At 34.5% G+C, this 23896-nt stretch overlaps 1 protein-coding gene across 3 annotated transcripts in view; it reads right to left on the bottom strand.

Annotated features, from left to right (window-relative positions):
- Window positions 1-23896, bottom strand: part of LOC149535250 (B3 domain-containing protein Os07g0563300-like) — a 110175-nt gene that overhangs the window by 65657 nt on the left and 20622 nt on the right. For 2 of the 3 annotated variants that reach the window (XM_089803015.1, XM_089803016.1), the window contains exon 4: window positions 5868-6296. In XM_089803015.1, coding sequence (XP_089659141.1) covers window positions 5868-6296 — 429 coding nt within the window. Of the gene's footprint in view, window positions 1-5713; window positions 5759-5867; window positions 6297-23896 lie in introns of all 3 variants that reach the window. The other variant, XM_089803014.1, reaches the window with a different exon arrangement.

Genomic DNA, 23896 nt, shown 5'->3' with positions numbered 1-23896 from the left:
ATTTTTAGGCCGAGTGGCTATATATCCAGATGGGTATGGTGTTTGTGGCCACTCTTCTTGCAGGTTTGTCATGTTTTTTTAATGCTTAACCGCTGCCCTACACATAAATTTATAGAAAAATGAATAAACAAAGTTAGAACTTAGAAGCTAGAAGTTTAGAACAACTAGGGTTTCAAATGATTCAAAGTTCAAGCATAGAGTTAAAATGATTTTAAATGATTTGAAATCATTTACAAACAACAACAAAAACAATAGAACATTTGTTAAAACTATAAAAAGTTTTCAAACTATGATAAAATGAATATACCTGGAAAGAAATTTCTCTTCTAAATCCGGTTAGAATCCTCTAAAATCCACTCAAATTTGCCCTAAATCACTTGCAATCAGCTATAGATGCCCTTTAACCTTCTTCCCTCCACACAAATACAACAAACAATGCAAAAAACAATGATTTTTGCCCTATTTGACCGTCACTGGGCGCGGGTTTCCTGAGCCGCGAGTTTTTAAACAAAAATCGCCGAGTTTTTAGTGAAAACTCGCCGAGTAATTGGCGAATTTTTTCCTAGCAGCCGAGCTTATTTTTGTGCAATTTTTTCTGGGATTTACTCACCCAACTAAAATACTCGGCAAGTGTTTAAAACTCGCCGAGTAATCTGCGAGTTTTCCATCTTTGACCTAAACAACCTTAAAATGAAACATGGAAACAATCTCTCAACATGGGACATAATCAATGAGATTGAATCTCCAAAGAAGGTTAGTTTCCTTTACAGTCAGGATGCATCTAACAAACTACTGACTTGAAGGGGAAAAGGGCAAAAAGGATAACTTGGAATGTAGGAAGGTGATGCACCAAACTAAAGGTTTTGATATTCTCTTGCCTATAGTTTCACTTCAATTCAATGAAGATCACACAACTGCACTATTACAAAACACTTATCAAGTTAAAGCTAACATATAGGCAGAGAATTCAATTCAATCCCTCAAGGAATACATTTATTCACTTGTGTGGGTTTGATCAATCACCGTCTACACAACATAACAGACTTAAGATAATGAAATACATGCAAATATGCAAGTAAGGAGGATTTACACCATATTTGCACTTTGAAATAAGCAGGACTAAAAAATTCATTAAATCAGGCAAGGTCGTTTACAATCACAAAGAAAATGTTGAATTTGTAAATTTAACAAAGAAGATCCCCCTACAAAGAGGTATAAATTGCTCTTTTACAAGAGTTTAGGCATAACTCTAAGTCTACAATGAAGTTCAAACCCTATTGGGGTTGTCACCAATAGATCAAATCCGAAAGAAATCTGATTTGCAAGTTGAAAATACAAAGTGACAAAAAGAACCAAAACAATAAATCCCCTATTGCAAAAGAATGAACCATACACCAACTAGTACCCCGTGATATCTAATGGTGTGAAGAAGTGACACCAAGCTAATTCACTTGGTCGTGAGACAATTTGTGAATCTATTAAAAATCTTCTGAAGTAATGGCCTTATTTTGGTCTATCAGCAAGGGCAATAAGTCGATGGAAGTAGTTGGAAGTATTAATGTGATCGTCTTTATTTGCTTCTCAATAACATAGCTTCTCCAATAGATTCATGCATAGCTTGGTGCCACAGTTCTCTTGTTGGTTATCAACAAGTGTCACATCGAAAACCAACGCCTCTGAATGAACAAAATGATATGCTAGAAAGACCCATTGATCATCGGCAAAACACCAGGAAGCTCCTCTGATAAGAGATCATGTATCAAACACTTCCCTAAAGATATCAGCAAAATGTAGGACCGGTTCCACCGATGAGGTCCATCGGTATGATGTACATTGTTCGACTATGTGACCTCATCCCATGCGATAGCACAAGTTACACTGATGGAAAGACTTGTCAGTGTTACATACACTAATGACACCTCAAGCAACCTTGTCATCCTCCTTGCAACTAACTCGTTGGCATAACACTTGCCGATGCAACTCCATTGGTGAGACCTAAGACTATCGGTCCACATGATTTCTTGATCTCTGATGGTTATAGCCCAACCGATAACCTGTATCGACATAGCTCAAAAGATGTTAGGCCAATGATTGCCCTCCCAAGTTGTACCAAGAATTATATCGACAAGAGTTACACTAATGAAACTCATTGTTGTAACTATCACTATCAATCGCCAAATTTTGTCACTTTCAAAAATGTAAGCTATGATAATAAGAACAATTGGTGAGACCCATGACTTGTTATGTCGATATGTGATGCTGAAGTCTAATGATCATTCTTTGTTTAAGGATTCAATTGGACTAGGGATAAGTCTTGATGAAACATGCCTTAGAGCCTGGTTGAACCACTACAAGATCGTATCGGTGGAACATGAGAAATAGTACACTAATATACCTGATCTAACTTGCTGATGCAACTCCATCGGCGAGACCTAAGACTATTGGCCCACATGATTTCTTGATCTCTAATGGTTATAGCTCTACCGATGACTTGTATCGACATAGCTCAAAAGATGTTAGGCCAATGACCGACCTCCCAAGTTGTACCAAGACTTATATTGGCAAGAGTTACACTAATGAACCTCGTCGGTGTAACTAACACTATCAAACGCCGGATTTTATCACTTTCGAAAATGTAAGCTATGCTGATAAGAACAATTGGCGAGAGCCATGACTTGCTATGCCGATATGTGATCCTAAAGTCTGATGATCATTCTTTGTTTAAGGTTTTGGTTGGACTAGGGATAAGTCTTGACGAAAATGCCTTAGAGCTTGGTTGAAGCACTACAAGATTGTATCGGTGGAACATGAGAGATAGTACACCGATATGCCTGATCTAAAGCATTACAACTAATTAACTATGCACACCTACTCAACTAAACCCCACATTGAAAGAATGATATGGGATCTGATGGTGGGCAAAATGATCAACAATAACATTGACCAAAGGGCAATTTCTTGCATCTTTCCATCCATGAAATACCATGGACAAATGTTTCGATCCATGAATACTTAATGGGATACATGGAAGCCTCTACACAGTTCACCTTGTTGTCCAATAAAGTGATGTGCACCTTGTCATAACCCGAGCCTTGGAACCCCTTAGAGCCTCATTAATTGATCTCACCATTTTTTGCCAATACGACAAGAAAACAACATTAAATGTCAATTTGTTTGCATAAATGCATCTTGCAATGTCTTGCTTCACAATTTCTGTAGCTTCATTCTAAAATGATATTTCCATTTGACCGCTTATTTGTAACCAATTCTTGATGAACACACAAGAAAGGATGGCCCTCTAAGAGATGTTCGTTGGAAGAGGAAACTAAAGCCAAAGATAGTTTTTTAGTTTTACTTCTAGGCTTTTGCAAAGGATGAGAATGTACATTCCCAGCTGAGGATGAGAATGAACATTCCCGGCTGCTTCAGCTTCTTGTTTTTGCTCTTGAATATATTAGTGAAGAAGAGTTTCAGTTAGTACCCCATCAACTCTTGGCTTCCCGGTAAAAAAATTAATGGTTTTTTAAGGGAATTAGCACAAATGTGCTTTCACTCTACCATAAGAACTACTATATTCCTCTTTGCAAGAGCTGCAAATCCAAACATAACCTCCTTCACCTGGGATTTATTGAACCATTTCAACATATTTTCATAGGGAAGAGCATGGGTCTATTTAAAACCGAGAGTTCTATGGGATAGAAGCACTTGTCATTCTATAAATCTAAAAACAGCTTACAAAGCCACAAACCAAAATGAAAAAAGAAAATAAAACAAGAGAACTCATTTTATTTTGTAAAAAAAATGCAAAAAAAAACTTTAAAAAGCAAACATAATAAACAAAACTCTACCTTCTTTTGTTGAAATCTTCTTCTTCACTATCTCTGAGGAGTTGCCCACACTTACAACCAAGTAGGAATAGCTCACAAACAAGCTTAGGGCATGCAACAATCACATGTCAACAGTCCTTGAGCAATGGCAAGCAGACAAGAAAGTTTAGCAACAAAGGCAAGAAGTTTCCTTTTTCATTCACAGATGGCACGTATAACATATTAAACAACATTTTTGGCCGTTTTAGTGGTCACTTATAGGGTTGGAGGGTTGAATAGACCAAATTAGGCAAAAAATGGCTTTTTAAAAAAGTCAAAAAAAAAAAGTTTTTGGACCAAATTCGGCCTGGGTTCATCCGCTGCAAATTCTTCCAAATTCCTCCCATGTCATTCTGTCAGAATTTGCAGCGAAATTCAGTGACTGGTCGAATTAGTAACAAATTTGACAGGGACCCAAATTTGGTCAGAATCCAACCGACTTGAGGGGCCTAGGTGCGGATCTGGTAACTTATAAAAGTGTGCAGAGTAACAGGTTTGAGAGTGAACCCCTAGTGTTGTCCAATTATAAAATCTTTACAAAGATCTGTAAACCAAAAATATTAAGAAAAAACTAATATCTTATGATTTCTTAAAAAAATGCTGTAATCATTAGTTTATTGCTGTAATTATGATTTCTAAAAAAATTGCTATAATCATTAGTTTATTGCTGTAATTGTTCTAATTCATCAGATATAACATACTCATCAGATAGGACCTACTATTAACTAATAATTAACAAAGAATTGCAACTTCCAACTAAAGTTAAATTAAAACAAAGATTTTATCACTTTAGTCATTAATGTTTTTTTTTTTTCAAATTTTATTTTATTTATTTATTTAATAAAACTAATTCGTAAATGAGTGAGATGTCTACTTTATTTTATTTGTTTATACATCCAGATTTTGAAATCATATGTTTTGTAAACTACTGGAGTTTCTGTTAAGGAATATGAGATCAGAGGTAGAAGTTTACCTTATAACTAATTGCCAGACAATGACAGATCTGATAGCTTTAATTTGATATCGATCACAGAAGAGGTATAGATTAAATGCTTTATATGAATTATTGATATCTTACTTGTCTTTTGCTCTTTCACTGAATATTACTGATGCTTCCTTAGAATTTGCAAATTGCAGGTGAACATATATATGTGCAGATTGCTGGTAGTAACATGTATTGTATGATGTGTTTCCAACTGATCATGGCACTCAATATATATAAACATGGGAATGGTCGTGTTATGATTAATCACGATGGTGATTATGTGCTCCAAATAACCTTAATCATGATTGGCGTCTGATGTCTTATAATACCCAATCTCAGTCGGTAATATACTGTTGATAACATGATAAAGTAGCTCACAGTATCCATGATTTCCAAAGATAGCATGATCGTTGCATTTTGACAGACTGAAACAGATTGAATCATTTTACATAGTCAGTTTTGATACTCTCTCTACATAAATACTTGTGTGTGTGTGTGTGTGTGTGTGTGTGTAGACATGTATATGTATATGAGTATCTCATGTTCCTTCAGAGCAATAATCAGATATTGGATATCCGACAGATGCTACAAATTCAACAGTTTCTAGTTTATTTTGGGTGCTTTACACATTTAACTTTCTAATGTATTTGTAATATTAATGTGATTATTTACAAATTCCTAATTTTACTAAAGAAAAAGAAAACCGTGTAACATGCAACTTCTAAACCTGTATTGTGTTATATTAATATTAATTTTTGGTGTATTTTAACCAGTGACGAGGGATTTTAAAGATTTAATGTATTCTTTTGTCCTTTCATTAAGTTGAAGCTAGCATCTGCAATCCTAGCCCATTTTCGTTAACCTGGTGGTGGATCAGAAAGTGTGATCTGCAACATTGACACAAAATCTGCAAGACAGTTTTCTCCAAAAGTTTTATAATCCTCTAAATTGTTAAATAAATTAATATATGCAGACTTCCAAATATTGTAGTATTAAATGACCATGATGAGCCATACCTCGTACTCTTCAAACTCATGCCCTTCAATTACAACAACACTTGGGACAGCTGTTAAAGGAGGGCAAAACAAGTCTTGAGCTTCTTCCCATGTTACCTTCAACTCTAATGCATCTTCACTATCTATCCGCAACCTTTTGTTTTTTATACCAAGATTATGGCTCTGCATTTTATCCCCAGGCAATGTTGATTGGAAAACCTTCCTTTCTTTTAATTTGCATCTAGCACCATCATTTTTATACCATCTATGATCTGTATCTGAATCACTGAACTGAGACATAAGCTCCTCCTTCAGTGAATCTGATTTTCGCTTTCCAGGATGATATAGGCTTCCAGATACATCAGTATTTGCAGACATGTTTTCATTTACTCCACAGTCAGAAAATCTACTGGGAGATGCCTCATTCCCAATTTTTGAAGGTTGACCATCCTGTCAAAACAGTAAACACACAACACAACTTGTGAGTGAAGTTTTCTTTTACATCTAAATTTGATTACATCAATGCAAAGTTCTTTATATTATTTTCTATACTTTTAAATAGAAAATGTGAAAACTTCTCATATATCCTTCAATTTTCAGTGCAGGCATCATATGACAAATATTTTGACTATGTGCACTTTAATCAGAGGGCATCTGGGTTCTCTGATTATTTTATCGATGCTACCAGCTATTATCTTTTATAAATCAAGAAACAGTAAACTTCATACTTGAGAAGCATAACCTTGTCTTGATCATCAATCTATATATATATAAAGGCCTGCTCTGGAAATATAAATAAATGCTTCTTTTTTATCGACAATGAGGCTGCTAACAGTGTCATCTAAATGTTTGAACATAGGTATCTGAATATTTATATATAGATACAGTAAGTACACCACAGTTAATATAAGCATTTTAATCATAGCATATCTTACCATATTAACAATTAAACATATAGTGAATCTAAGTTCTCCATCCTCTAGAAATAAAAGCTTGTATCAAGCATTAACCAAATTTTATATATCAAATGTGTGCGCAAATTTCAAAAAACAAAAGCTTCTCTTTAGCAGTTATGAGGTGATTAACAGTGTCATTCGAATATCTTTTAACATCATTATTTGAAGATTGTATATAAAGCAAAGAAAATGCAACATGGTTAAGGTAGACTTCATTTATCACAAAATCTAATGATATTGGGTCATTCCGTTATGCCCTGTGTCTTATTTCCTTATCCGTAAAATTACAAAAACAAGACTCGACAAGTCTTGTGAGTACTTAGTGAGTTGAGAGGCAAAACATGACTGACGCAAATTCCTTGGCTCAAACTTGGTACTCTGTCGAGTTTTTGCAAGACTTGTAGGCTTGGGGTTCACCCAAACTCGGTAAGTCTTGGCAAGTCTAGGCCTAAGAGTCAGCATTTTTTTTAACTCACAAAATCTCAATGCTTTTTGCGTTTACAACATTTAACTCCCAGCATTTGCCTTCAAGTCAGTCGCATTCTCTTCATTAAAATAGATACATGAAATATAACATTTAATCATAAGAAAGGAAAAACTTCTTATACTTCGAGTTATATTTCATGTATATATTTGGTAGGATGTTTGAGAGTTAATTCAAATCAGTAGGACTTAAAACCACTCTCAAACATCCTGCCAATATATACATGATTAGACAAGTTTCAGTAATCAGCAAGCTCCTATCAGCATTCTCTCACTTTCTCTATCTCACTGTCTTTATCTCCCCTAAACTCAATACCTATCTCTCTACATATCACTCTTCGTCTAACCCCTCTCTCTACCTCAATCTCTTCTCTCCTCACCAAGATATAGACATCTCTCTCTCTCTCTCTCTCTCTCTCTCTCTCTCTCTCTCTCTCTCTACCCTCATGAGGAGTGCCACCCTCAATGTTGTTTTGGTGTTTGCCCCCAAACCACTGTCAAAACTATAAGTCTAAACAACTAGGGCAATGATGAGTCATCAGCGTAAAAATTTTTACACAATACTTATCCCTTATTGCTGTCCTCTCCATAGTCATAGTTTAAAAAAAATCATGGCTGCTATATCATCCAGACCTACCTTAGATGCCTTCGTAGCAAGGATGCAAGCTCCTCTAAACCATGGCCTTCTATTTATTGTTTCGATATTTGTTTGGGACTTTTGATGTCATAGATTTCATATTTTATGAGTTTTATATACATCTAACAATATTTATATATCTAAGCGTGCTATTTCCTTTAGCTATAATTTGTATTTATACTTATGCAACCAATGTATAATTGTCTATGTGATCTATGCAACCTATGTATACTTGTGTATGTGAACATATTAGTCTCTATTATTACGAAAGTAATTGGAAAATATTTGCTTGTTATTAACAACGATTAAGAGATCAATTTATACAAGAGACTGAACGATGTTTCCTTAAGAAACAATTGTAAAGAATTGAAACATTCTATTCTAGAAACAAAAAACTAAATATTAGAAACAGTCCAATATTTACAAAAGATTACAATAGATAACCATTAGATGCTAAACAGAGATAATTAAAACTATCTATTATCGTAATACCCTCCCTTAATGGTTAATCTATCTGGAGCACGAAGCTGTCAAAAAGCGTAAAAAGGCAAATTTTGTCTGCTCAAGGTGCTCTGCACTATTCGTTGTGGGTTGCGAACCAAATTGCTTAGATAGGGCAGCTAAGCACTTCCGACATTCAACCTTTAGGTGCCCATACTTGTGGCAATAGTTGCATTGGATGTTCTTTTTCCTAGAGCCTTCTGAATCTGGAGCAGAGGATGTCTACTAAGAAGACTATTGATGGTACTTTGGATAATGCTCCAAAACTTTGCAGATGAGCATAATGCTCCAAAACAAACCGCAAAGAGCCATGCTTTTTAGGAGAAAATCAAATAAAACCAAACACGATTTTTGGGGTGAAAATTCAATCAAAACCCAAAATGATTTTTGAGGTGAAAAATCAATCAAAACCCAATATGAATTTTGAGGTGAAAATCAATCAAAGACTTTTGAGATGAAAAATCAATCAAAACCCAACATGTGTGCCATAATTGCAACAGCTGAACTTCTAATTTTCCTCTAACAAAATATTAGTCAGAGATGGCATAGCACGTTTTCAATGAAAAAGCGTGCATATCTGCGAAGGCGCATTCTTCGAGGCAAAAAAAGAAAAAGACCTAAAAAGTTTGAAGGATGACCCAGAAGAGAGCTCAAAAATCCCAAAAAAAAATGTTGTCGATTTCTGGATCCACTAGCTCAAAAATTGAGTCACAAAAATCAAGGCACCTAGAAAAAATAGACAACCCGATTGAGATCTCAAAAAACCCACTTTGATCCGGTACAGAAAATCAGGGTTTTGAACAAAAACGGCACTACTAGAAAAAAAAACCACAAAAAATGGCGGAAATGTGCAAAAAAAACAAACGGATCTAGATAGAAATGGGTTGCAGAACCGAACTAGAAGTCGATGGATTTAGATCTCTCAAAACGGAAACCCTAGTCGGATTATAGAGAGTTGGAAGCAAATATGCATGTAAATAATTTCAAAAATAAAAGACAGATAATTTCAACCAAGAAAATATTATTATTTTCAAAAAAAATTAGAGTATTGGCTTTGATACCATATTACAGAAGTAATTGGAAAATATTTGTTTGTTATTAACAATGATCAAAAGATCAATTTATACAAGAGGTTGAACAATGTTTCCTTAAGAAACAATTGTAAAGAATAGAAACATTCTATTCTAAGAAACAGAAAACTAAATACTAGAAACATTCTAATATTTACAGAAGATTACAATAGATAACCATAAAATACTAAACAGAGATAGCTAAAACTATCTATTATAGTAATACCCTCCCTTAATGGTTAATTTATCCAAAGCAAAAAGCTATCAAAAAGCATAAAAGGCAGATTTTGTCTGCGCAAGGTGCTTTGCATTGTTCATTGTGGGTTGCGAACCAGATTGTTTAGATAGGGCAGCTAACACCTCCGACATTCAACCTTCAGGAGCCCATACTTGTCGCAATAGTTGCATTGAATGTTCTTTTTCTTGGAGCCTTCTGAATTTGGAGCGAAGTATGTCTAGAGAAGACTATTGATGGTAATTTGGATAATGCTCCAAAACTTTGCAGCTAAGCTTAATGCTCCAAAACAAACTGCAAAGAGACATGATTTTTAGGAGAAAATCAAAAAAACCGAAAATGATTATTGGGGTGAAAAATCAATCAAAACCCAAAATGATTTTTGAGGCGAAAAATCAATCAAAACCCAACATGAACTTTGAGGTGAAAATCAATCAAAACCCAACAAGATTTTTGAGGTGAAAAATCAATCAAAACCTAACATGCGTGCCATAACTGCAATTGTTGAACTTCCAATTTTCCTCGAGCAAAATATTAGTCAGAGATGCCATAGCACGTTTTCAATGAAAAGCATCAATACCTATGAAGGCACATTCTTCGAGGCACAAAAGAAGCCCCAAAAATTTTGAAGGATGACCCAAAAGAGAGCTTGAAAAATGCAAAAAAAAATATGTTTTCAATTTCTTGATCCGCTAGCTCAAAAATTGAGGCACAAAAATCAAGGCACCCAGAAAAAATAGACAACGCAATTGAGATCTCAAAAAACCCACCAAGAATCTATAAACAAAATTTGATGCAGTACAAAGAATTAGGGTTTTGAACAAGAACGACCCTACTAAAAAAAAACCACAAAAAATGGCGGAAATGAGCAAAAGAAAAAAAATGGATCTGGATAGAAATGGGTTGCAAAACCAAAGGAGAAGTTGATGGATTCAGATCTCTCAGAACGGAAACACAAGTCAGATTATAGAGAGAGTTGAAAGCAAATATGCATGTAAATAATTTCGAAAAATAAGAGGCAGATAATTTCAACCAAGAAATTATAATAATTTTCGAAAAAATGTAGAGTATTGGCTTTGACACCATATTATGGAAGTAATTGGAAAACATTTGCTTGTTATTAACAATGATCAAAAGATCAATTTATACAAGAGGTTGAACAACGTTTCCTTAAGAAACAATTGTAAAGAATAGAAACATTCTATTCTAAGAAACTAAAAACTAAATATAAGAAACATTATAATATTTACGGAAGATTACAATAGATAACCATTAAATATTAAACATAGATAATTAAAACTATCTATTATCATAATACCCTCCCTAAATGGTTAATCTATCAAAAGCACAAAGCTATCAAAAAGCGTAAAAAGCAGATTCTGTCTGCTCAAGGTGCTCTGCACTGTTCATTGTGGGTTGCGAACTAGATTGCTTAGATATGGCAGCTAAGCACCTCTAACATTCAACCTTGAGGAGCCCATACTTCTCACAATAGTTGCATTGAATGTTCTTTTTCTTGAAGCCTTTTGAATCTGGAGCAGAGGATGTGTGCTAAGAAGACCATTGATGGTAATTTGGATAATGCCCCAAAAATTTGCAGATGAGCATAATGCTCCAAAACAAATCGCAAAGAGCCATGATTTTTAGGAGAAAATCAAAAAAACCAAACACGATTTTTGGGGTGAAAAATCAATCAAAACCCAACATGATTTTTGAGATGAAAAATCAATCAACCCAACATGAATTTTGAGGTGAAAAATTAATCAAAACCCAACATCCGTGCCATAATTGCAACCATTAAACTTCTGATTTTCTTCGAGCAAAATATTAGTCAGAGATGCCATAACACATTTTCCAATGAAAACACGAGTTTTTGTGAAGGAACGTCTTTCGAGGCAAAAAAATGGAAGATCTAGAAAATTTGAAGGATGGCCTAGAAGAGAGCTCAAAAAACCCAGAAAAAATATGTTGTCGATTTCTGGATCCGCTAGCTCAAAAATCAAGGCACTTAGAAAAAACAAACAACCTTTTTGAAATCTCAGAAAACCCATCAAGAATCTATAAAAAATAATGATCCAATACAAAAAATTAGGGTTTTGAACAAAAACAGCCCTACTGCAAAAAAATACAAAAAGTGGCAGAAATGTGCAGAAAAACAGACGAATCTAGACAAAAATGGGTTACAAAACCGAACCAGAAGTCGGTGGATTTAGATCTCTCAAAACAGAAACCCTAGTCGGATTATAGAGAGTTGGAAGCAAATATGCATGTAAATAATTTCAAAAATAAAAGGCAGATAATTTCAACCAAGAAATTATAATTATTTTTGAAAAAATTTAGAGTATTGGCTTTGATACCATATTACGGAAGTAAATGGAAAATATTTGCTTTCTATTAAAAGTGATCAAGAGATCAATTTATACAAGAAACTGAACAATGTTTCCTTAAGAAACAATCGTAAAGAATAGAAACATTCTATCTTAGAAACATAAAACTAAATATTAGAAACATTCTAATATTTAGTATTTACAAAAGATTACAATAGATAATCATTAGATACTAAATAGAGACAATAGAAACTATCTATTATCGTAATATCTATTTCATGATGTTATTGTGTCTTTAAGGTTTATTGAATAAAGGGCACATGAAACAAGTTTAAATCCTTAAAAATCTTTGAGTTTCTTGCATTTTCACCTTGTCGAGTTCTTGTCATTTTTTTGTTGAGTCCCAGTTCAAGCCCGTATCATTATTGTTACTTTTGAGGCAAGTCTGAGCATGAATCATTCTCATTGAATCTAGAGTTAGTTCAAGCCTAGATCATGCTTTCCAAGTCCAAGGCAAGTCTGAGTCTTGTATCTATGAGTAAAATACAATGGATCTCTGAAATGTTCATATATATTTTCATATAACCTCTATACCACTTAATCTTTATGTAATATTTGAAAAGAAATTTTCTTCGCAATTTTGCTTTGTGAAGAAAAGTCATAGTCTACCCTTTAATTCTAGCATATTTAATCTTTTTTGTTAACAATATTATGACATGGATAAGTCTGAGTTACCTGGACCAAAAATTGAGTTTAAACCAATGTTTCATGAATGGCTGTCTCACCCAAGTTCATGGAGTCCCAAGGCGTGCAGGCAAAACAAGTGCCAAAGACTCAAGACCCTGATGCGTTGCAAGTCTAGTCAGACTCATCAAATCTGATGAGACCAATCCCTACCACTCAGACAAGTTAGGCATAAAAATCAAGAGAAACAGAATTAATCTTTGAAACACTCAAACTTAACAGTTTCTAGCAGAAAACATAATTTGGCCTAATTACTTCTCTATAGCTTCAACACTCACATTTTTTTAAGGGTTTGCAGGACTCTCGGAGCTTTGTTAAAACTAAAAGCAATAAAATTTGAGAAATGGCATCATGCATTGTGAAGATTTATATCTTTTCAAAGGCCCCTAGACCCCCTGATGGGTGCTGCCCCACAACCTAAGTTGAAGTTGCCAACCCCTAGACCCTCACCCCAGTTTTAAAAAGCTAATAATAAAAATCATTTTGGGCCATACCAGATGCAAAAGCAGTTTTTTAATCTTTTGACTTTTCTCAATTACATCCCAAGTAATTGCATTACATTTCTACTTTCAGTTTGCTGAGTTAATCCTGTTCCTATGTAGTGCTCCTATAGCTGTAGCAGCAGCATTTGCGGACTTGTTTGAGATTCCAGTACAGGATTCTACATTGAGCTAGTGATGCTATGCTTAATGATACAAGCTCCCACCATAACTCATGACAATATATTGTGAATTTTGTTTATGATGTCATGGATATCATTATGATCTTCTGTAAACCTAAAACACTTTAAGAGTTATTGTATGTTAAGATGTGATGTTTCCTTCAACTCAAGTCTGCTTTTGTACTCATTTGATCGATGTATACTTATTTATATAATCACACTAGCATCTAATTGACAAGTTTATTGTGTCTTTAAATTTAAAGGATGCATAGTAAAAGCTTTAAAGTTTAATCCTTAAAGAGCATCTATATATCATGATTTTGCAATTTGCCAAGTCCAAATTCAAGTCAAATATCTTTGTTCAAATGCCTTGCAAATAAAGTGAGAGTAGATTTCTCTTCAATGTTCTCAAGGATTCTCTTTGCCAAATCTCAGAGCAAAAACCAAGAAAAAAGGTCCCATGAAATCAAAAAAAACTGCTATACCATGTAGCAAAACTCAAATAGATAGCCAATGGAGCTGAGATTGACACCCCCATTATAGACATGATTAAACTACCTTCAAATGTTAACAAGACAGTGTCAAATAATGAATTAGGGGTTATTCTCAACAAGACTTTCTAGCTTGTGTGCCCATTCTCGTGTAAGCATGCCTGTCTGTGTGTGTGTGCACGGTTATTTTTTTGAAAATTGGACAAAGCCAGACAGAGCAGGGAGGGAAGCAGGAAGGGCGAGGCAGGTAGAGTATTTGTATAAACATAAGCTGTGCCTTTCTATATTTAAATAACATGGTGTTGCAATGTTCATAACCATGAAAGTTGAGGTTTTTGGTATGTGACCAAGTTAGCTAAAGTGCTGTTAGCAGTAATGAAACTGAAGGCTATGTATCAATTTGTATGAAAGCAGCTTGGATCTAGTATTACAGTCTAGCTATCTCACCATGCCATATAATGATGCTGGACTTCGAATATTATGAAACTTAATAGGTGCCTTTATTGAATTTTCGTAACTTGGAGGGTTTTTTTGTCACTTAAATTGTCTTCTGATATTATTTGATAGCTCTTATGCTTTATGAAAGACTGATTCTGTCTTTTTTGGTAAAAATTGTTCTCTTAATCTTATAAACACATCTCTTCATTTTTTACATCCTTAAGCGGTTTCTATTTTTCTTGGAATCCCTTGCTCATGGCATCTTAACTAGTTTTACTTGGCCAATTTGATGACTACATTAAACCAATTTGATAATTATACACATCAAAGAAAAAAAATCATTTCCTTCCTGGTAGAACCACCAATAGAGATTTGTGGATATCATCATTGGAAGTTACCAAAAGAAGTTGGCTAATTGAAAACTAAGCTTTCAAAAATGCTCAAACAGATCAAAGAGACAGACACTGTTTAGCAAATCATGACTAAGTTCTCCATAATTTAAGTTCTGTCATTTGACACCAACAAAAGAAAAAATAAATAATCGAACAGAACACTGAGATACACACAATTATCTTGAGCTTAATATTTTCCAATCCATTATCGTTTTAATTATTTATTATTAGCTTCTGATCATGTTATGATGTCAAACCTGGGCATTGGAATTTGAGGCCTTTTTGAAGCCCACGATTATCTTTTCTTCTGATTGACCTATGTTCACTAATTAACAAAGCCAAATAAAAGAAAATCAGCATCTTAGTATTCACCAAAATCCAAATTGTTAGTACCATGACAACTTAACATTGTACAAAGGCAAACTCATACCCAGAAGAGGAAAATCATAAGCATTGATTTCTTTGAGCAGCATCCAGACTTTTTACCAAGAAATCTAAACCTTTAAGCTGCTTGTATTCATTGTAATGGCTTCTAAGTAGCAAAAACATAGAAACTACTGGAATTAATATTGACTTTTAAAGTTTACTTTTTGTTACAATCAGTTTAGTTTATGAAGTAATATAGTATTTTATTTTGAATAGATCAAATAATCATTATTAAAATCTCATTCAATAACGAAATGTAATCTTAGACACTTAGTGATTATATTTTATCAGGTTTTTGTTGAACCACAAGAAAAGTGGCATGCAGTGCCCCTTCCATCTTCTTTCTGCATTGTGTCCTCCTGGATGTGGATCTTTGTACATGCCCTGATCTGGTTTTGGATGCTAAAGTATTATCTTGTGCAATTTTGTGTCTGCTCATTGTATGTTGGATGGATATATGCTGTTTGATCATGTTGGTTCATGATAAGATGGTGCCTCTTTTGTGATATGGATCATGTGATTCTATTAGCATGTTTATTACAATCCAAGATAGACTTGGTGTATGGCTACTATATGACTGCTCACAGGTTTATTCCTTGTATTGGCATTCTTGGAATGCGTTGGCTGCAGTTATATTCTTGTGTTTATGTGATGCCACTATTACTGTAGATAAGGATTTTACTTGTGATTCCAATGATGACTATATATGTGTATAATAACTCTACAATGATGTCTGGATACTATTTCATGCATAGACAGTAGTATGGCCTTTGGCATTTATTATGAGTTCAAGATGGGTGAGATGTAGTGCCTGCGATTCAATGGGTTATGTTGTGTTGATCATGTGTTTCGGGGATTTATCATGTGTTTGTTAATCTAGATTAAATGATATTAATGTTAGTTAATAGTGTTTATGATATATTGTATCATTTGATGATGACTGAAAATGTTTAGCATTATAGCTTAGATAAGATTATTTTAATTTACGTGATGTTTAAATGATGATTAACGATGTATAATAACCCTAGGTTGGCTCTTAACCGTATTGGCAAAATTATTGATAATTTCCTTAATTGTCTATCAATTTGATTTGAAATATGTATAACTTGAGTTTCTTTTTCTGCAATGAATATGCAAGACCAATACAAATTTATTGATGCTAGGCTGATAATTGTTTTACGCACAATTGAAATTCGCAAACACTACAATTTCTAATTCATCATCAAACTTAAGATTGCAAATACTTATTTATCCAATTCAGTTTTTTTACAAAATGGCAATGCTAACAACATAAATATAACTAGTATAAGAAACCTGGAAACCAATTTGCAGGTGCATTCACTCAAAATCGCAGCCAATGAACGTAAACCCCGGCTCAAATAACAAATCACAGGTCTCTGGTTTTAGCTGCAGGTCTCCAGATATGGAATGTAGGTCCTGCTGTAATTTGCAGCCTCTAAAATAATAATTGCAGGTCCTGGAGAAAGACACCCAGCCTCCAATGAATGGTGTCCCAACCTTGAGAAAGGTTGCAGAAGTCTCTAATGCCAAGACGCTGCCTCCCAGGTGAATTGACAGCCTTCAATGCCCAAAACGTGGCTCTATATAGCAGCTGCAGGTTGGAATTAATAATTCCAATTAACCTCCTCTCAGATCAATTAATGATTTTCAGCAGCAATGATCTTCTTAGACACAGTAGATAACAGTAGGAGAGATGGCAAATTGTATACCTCAGCACAATTGCAAATGTGATCCTCATAATTGAATCTACAATGCTTCAGCTGTAGATCCCAAATCCTTATATTTCAACAAGGACACAAAATTTCTGAACTTCAGAAGTGTCACAAAGACAACAAGAGAAAATATAATATTCAATCGGATGCCTTCCCCACCAAATGGCCTCATATTTATAATCTTCAGATGGTACAAGTTTTCCAAATGAACTTCACTTACGAAGCTTCATCCACACAACATTAAAATATTAAAAAAGTGTCATTATAATATAATTTATTAATTGCTTTTGGCTTCAAAAATGACCTTTTCCACCATATCATTATATTCTGATGCACAAGGCCACTGTTTCTTGTGCCCACAATTTAAAACTTTTCATCCTAGTTCCAATGAGCTATGATACCGAGGTGACCAACATACAACAACAAAAATAGCAACCTCATCATATTTAAATAAATAATAATAATAACTCACTCATCTTGCGAAAACAACAGAAGAACCATTAGAATCGAAATATGACAACACTAGAGTGATCCTGATGCTAATGAAGAAAGACGATGAATGAACTTGACGGGATGACTTACTATAAAGAGACGCTCCCTCCAAGATTCTTGGAGCTCAAACCGGAAGCCCGAAATAAAAACTGAGAGCATCAGTCAACGCCTCTAACTCAACTAAGCTCATCAGAACCAACAATTTGACTTACTATAAACAGTAAGTCCCTCAAATAGAAGCAAAACACATCATAGGTTATTGGAAAGCCTATAAACCCACAACTGAGACCCTCAACTCCCACTATGAGCTCACAAGGGTCGAAATGCTGAACTAATCAAGCCAAATGCAGGACATTACATCATGATAAAATGGAGGACATTACATGATGGTAATGCTAGTTAATGTTAATAAATAATATTTGGCGATTAGATAGATGATGATTTATGTGAGACAAGGCAATGTCGTAACATTTGTGGAATGATTGCGTTGCTAAAGTTTCCTTTCACCGATCATTTTTAGTTGATGGTGTATGTGTTTTCACTACTTATGCATAAAAGATCTGGTATACTTGACATGTGGTGTTTGCGAGATGGCGAGTATTAGGCAGCGACTACACCTGGCTTCACAGGTTTGAGTGTGCATATCATATTCCACACAATGGTTAACATTTGGAGTTGATCATATTGCCAATCATATTCTTAGGTCTAATTTTCTTTCCTACTCTTAGGCAATAATCGCTAGTTACCTATGCCTACCCATCTGATTACCACATTAAAACCCATGGGCTACCCTTGCATAATGTAATGAGACCAATGTGTTATTTTTGTGCATTCTAGTTTTCCATAATAGTTGTCAGTTGGTGCATGAGTAAAATAATTTATTCATTTAATTGTCGGTGTTGTGGGTCAATAATATACTACTATCATCATTTTTGCAGATGATTTTGTAAGGGCTTTCAATAAGTTGGAACTTTATTGTTTATTGTAGCTTTTATATTTTAAAAGTTTGATTTTGAGATTTTAACTTAAGTGAAAAAATAATTTTTTTTCTTTTTAAAACAAGCCATTTTCTATATAATGAAAAAGTCCATTCTTATTATTAATTGGTTTTGTTTTCCTAAAAAAATTAATGAGTTCTTCTCCTAGTAAATTATTTGTGGGTATTTACTTGGTAGATTCCTCCTGTTGAGAACTAGTCATATTTAAAATTTTGTTGCATTATAAGGAGTGCTTCACAACTTCTTGCTTTTTCTTCGAATTTGCTCATGAGAGGAGAGTCCTTTAATCTCTCTCCATAACTTGTTAAATTTTGATTGAATAGCTATGAAATGGTTGGATTAGCATTGTTAAATAAATTCCATACATTTTAGACTCATTTGAACAGATTTGATGGAGTTTTGGTTGGTTTTCATGTATTTGATGAGTAATGAGGATTTTTAGAGTGGTATGATATCGAAATTTATTTGAGTGAACAAATGGATGAAATGAATAAATTTTTGTGATGGGTTGTATTGGGAATCAATATGTTTCTTCAAACTTTGTATTAATGGAGTTCAACTTTTTAATGATTTATGCTTTGGGAGGATAGATTGCACCCGGTTTTGGGTAATATTTTCAACTAGGATGATTTAATGAGTGAATTCGTTATGAATTTTATATTGTAATAATGGTTCGTGTGGTTTTGACTATGTATGTGTAAATAATGGCATGAAACATGAGATTCAATATGGGATCAATGTGAATCTGTATTGTTGGAAGTGATCTATTGTATGAATGTCATGAACAAGACTGGCAAGGGGTATATTGGGAAATCGGTTAGTGTGTCTTGGAATCTCATTTCATTGTCATTGCATCTTTATTATGGTTATGAGCTTGGATTGGATGTAGAGCCAAATCCGCAGAGTGGCTCTTAATTAAGATGTCGCAGCACAAAGGGAATGATTGAAAAAGCCAATTGAGGAGTTTCTATATACCTCATTTGGGATGCACTAGCCTGCTGATGTGAGTTTTGTTTCTACTCCAACATGCAAGATAAAACACTTAGTATTTCAATGTGAAACACCAAATATCTAATCTTCACTTGTATGCAGACACCATGTATGCTAAGATTGCAAAAAGATTATAAAGGAGACTCTAAGGTTCCTATTCTTGTTGGACACAACTCAGTTTTATGATGTGGTTTGCAGTAACCACGCAGGGACTTACACTATTCATTCAATGGACAAACTATCAAGTTTGCAAATGCAAATGATGACTCTTCAACTACTACTAGTAAAAAAAAAAAAAGATAAAGTGTTGAGAAATCTAAACTAATCCTAATAATGCAAAAAACCATTGATGGTGAGGTGAGACTAAGCTAGTCCTTTCTTTGCCTAATCAACTAGGCAAAGGAGATTGCTTTCTTCTAAGGGTACAAACAAGTAATCCATCATGATGACAACGAATTAGGAATAGTTTTGGCAATATAGCAATAGCTTCTCCAAGTGTCTCCCCTTATAAATGATTTGAGCAGCCCTTAAATAGTTGCTCCAAGTACAATGAACAGCTCTAATTGATTTGGAAAATGGTTAAGATTATGCCAACACAACCCTAATTAGAGTTTTCCCTAAATACTACTACTTAAAGGCACCAATTTGTAGGCCAATGAGAAAGTTGAATTGATTTGAGATACACATCCACTTGAAAATCAAGCAATCAGAAAATCTATTAGGTGGAGGCATTAAATGTATCCCACATGTACACTTGAATAATTTGATTGGATGATCTTGGACACATGAGATTGGAAAACTATAGTTGCTTGAAGTTGAGTAGGCACCATCTTAGCATGCTTATCTTGTAAACTTCATCAATGAAGAGATATCTCTTGATACTCAACATTATCAACCCCTCAATTAATTGCAATAGCACATATTCCCAAATTGGTTCATCTTCATGATTTTTCTCCATACTTCGACATTATTCATTTTGAATTATTTAAACTTATGTATCACCTTAATCTTGTAGAAGAAATGAGGTCCATGTAGTTGAATCATTCTAATTGATCTTGGATTTCCAAAGAAAATTCAAGACAATGATAATCTTCTCCATTCCTAGACTTGTTCTCTTTCCTTGTACAACTTACTCTTCGAATTCCATCTTGATGACTTCAACTTGAACTTGACTTGCATCTTGATTTCCTCATTCTTTGGAGATCTACTTTGCAGTTTGATCATCACATCTCATAATCCTCTTCATTGCAGTCGGATATTCATTTTGCTTTCCAACTCTAAACCTTCTTGCTCACTTGGCATGCCACTTGAAATTTCCATTGTCGATGCTCCCATACCGTTGTAATTGTAAAATGCACAATCTTTAACATCACCCTTTGCATGTTAAATGATCATCCCCTACCATCTTGCTTGCTTGAGTTGGATCTGGTTTGTGCTCCAAACATTGCACCTATATGAAGCTGGAAATTAATAACCATTTGCAAAAAAATATTTTAAATCATCGTAATGTAACATCTAAAACTGAGGCTGAATGAACCAGGTGCAAGTGAAACATGACTTTAATGCTAGCACCAATCAATTGCAAAATCTGGAAATTCTGGAAATTACTCCTGAATTGTATCTTATTTGCTGAAAATGATAAAATCTGAGGAACAATGTAGGGAGAGTGGGTTGTGTATGTATTTTGATTTTAGACTTCAACAAATATTGATTTCTTCACCCATATGACTTGAGTTGCTCGACTAGGCTAGCTTCTTCCTCTATTTTGATATGCTCCTATGTTTGAAGCTAAAATTGTGTTTGAATGTTGAGCAGCTCATTTGGTCACCAACCTTCATGACTAAAAACCAATCAAGGAGATTATGCAATTTCAATTTAAATCGAACCCTCTTGAATTGTATCTTATTTGCTGAAAGTGATAAAATCTGAGGAACAATGTAGGGAGAGTGGGTTGTGTATGTATTTTGATTTTAGACTTCAATGAATATTGATTTCTTCACCCATATGGCTTGAGTTGCTCGACTAGGCTAGCTTCTTCCTCTATTTTGATATGCTCCTATATTTGAAGCTCAAATTGTGTTTGAATGTTCAGCAGCTCATTTGGCCACCAACCTTCATGACTACAAACCGACCTCAAGGAGATTATGCAATTTCAATTTAAATCGAACCCCCTTGTTGACTGCTGGCTGATTTCCTCATGCGATCAAATTTAATTATTCCTAACAAAAGAAAAATTTAAAATAAGGAGGCAACTCTCATTTTAAAACAATTCATCTTCATCTTTTAAATGCAACCTTTAATTGAATCATCAATTTCATTGTCAATTGATAGCCCACAAGCTAGTTTTCACTAAGGGGGAAATTAGCATAGTCTTGGAAATTTAATCAAACCTCTTGAACGGAATTTGGGTTGCCCTTGGATATTATTTGCAAATGATTGGACAGAAATTAGGCATTGATCAGAATTTTGTTTCAAAACCATGGCACAAAAGTGGAGACACTTGGAATTTAACTCCAAGGGAGGTTAGGATTCTAACCTCTTCTAGGAATTTTTTTCCAAATGAAGGTCCAATTCCGACCTCTCCTTAGAACTTTGAAACTTTCCTAAAAAAATTGCTAAGCCCTTTGTACTTGACCATTTTGATTCCAAATTTCACATGATTAATTCTTGTTAATCTTATTTCAAAGTTTGATAATTCAATCAAAGCACTTAGAAATTCCATATAGATCCAGATTTTGTCATTTTATTTCAAGATTTCGTTGCACTACTTGGGCAAGAATTGTCATGGTATTGGAATCCTGTTCCAACCAAGGTCAAACTTCTGACCTACATTGGAACTCACACTAGGATAAATATTCAAGTTCCAAACCTTTTAGCATGCTAGGAATGAGACTCGGCAGAAGTTTGGATGTGATTGGGCTTCACGTCAAGCTTGACCTTAGGCGAGAAATAGAAGGGAGATGGGCTCAAAGTTAGTGTAAGGCAGAATTTACTATCCTTGGTAAAAATGCAAAGTGTGTAATCAGAATTTCAACCTTGTTACTTCTTTTTGCCTTTACCCTCAGATTAATCTTGCCAATTGGTTTTAGGTTTGGTTTTAATTTATGCTTGCCAAGGCTTGTCAACTTTCCAACAGAAGACAAACTTCACCCTTACAAGATCTCTACCAAAGCATTCATCTTTTAGAGCACTGTAACCTTCATTTTGCCTATAAGGTTTTGACTCACATCCAAGACAATTTGTATCCCATTCTTGCATAAGAGTTCAACTTCTAAATCCTTCAACACTCTTTCAAGATCTTGAAATGTTGCAAAGCTACAGCAAAACTCAAACTACTAGCTAACCAAGCAAAAAAGGGGGTCGCCAATTACCAATGGAGCAATCGTATGAAAACCTCACAACACGCTGATTGGAAAAGCCAATAGAGCTAAGTTACCGGTTCCGAGTTCAGGTTCAAGTTTCAGTTCACTGGTACGACAAAATTTTGAAAAGCGGTTTGGGTTTGTTTGGGTGCGTTAGTACAAAAACATGTAAAAATTACACACACATACATATGTATACAGCCAAGAAGAATGAATTAAGATTAGAATGCCACATACTATCATAAAAACATCAAAAACACTATAAACTTGAAACTATAACATCATATCTATTATCAACACCAAAATATTAAAATAATATCAAGTCCAAGTATCATTGTTTTGAGTTTCACCAATTAAAACTTTATACTTGGTTTTAATCATCTAATGGATTATCTAGATCTTCATCTTCTTCTTCTCATCATCAAAGGCATTAGTTCATTCACAAATAGTGCCAATGTCAATGGTATCAGCTGCACTAATGACTTTATGCTTTCTAAGTTGTCAAATCCTTATTACTTTTTCATTGTACAGAGATATTGTTTAATGTTTAAAATATCTTTTATGATGATACAAAACTTCCAATTAACCAAACAGGGGTCATTATCAGCAATTGGATATAAAATTTCACTAGAAGATCTATTGAGTGCTAGTTTAATTTGATGTAGTAAATATCTGAACTTAAGAATAATCATTTTCTGCACTAAATTATAGAATGTATCTGAATGGAAATCTACCTGGTTCACACTCGGTCTGCCTGGGTCTGCCTTGTTTCTACCTAGGTTTGGCCTGGAGGAACCAACTTGTCTAGGTTTGAACCCATGGAACCCAAAAGGGAACCAGGACCAGAAGCAAGGACCGGTTCCAAATTCGCCTGGTTCGAAAGGCTGGGGAGAGAACTGGGTAACTAAGCAATAGAGAAGCAGGTCCATATCCCAATTGAGATGCTGCAGCACAAAGGGGCCGACTAGAAAAAGCCAATTAGGGAGTTGCTTAATATAAGTGATAACACAATAATCTAATAAAATAAACGGGGGTGAACACATAAAAAAAAGATAAACTGATGACACTCCCACTCTTGGGCTCTCCACCCATACCCTGTGTAGTTGTGAGTAGT

The sequence above is a fragment of the Cupressus sempervirens genome, chromosome 10 (assembly GCF_028749045.1).
Source record: "Cupressus sempervirens isolate cs-2001-9-10 chromosome 10, ASM2874904v1, whole genome shotgun sequence".
Lineage (NCBI taxonomy): Eukaryota > Viridiplantae > Streptophyta > Pinopsida > Cupressales > Cupressaceae > Cupressus > Cupressus sempervirens.
Note: the sequence above shows the minus strand (reverse complement) of the source record. Positions and strands in the feature narration are given on the sequence as shown.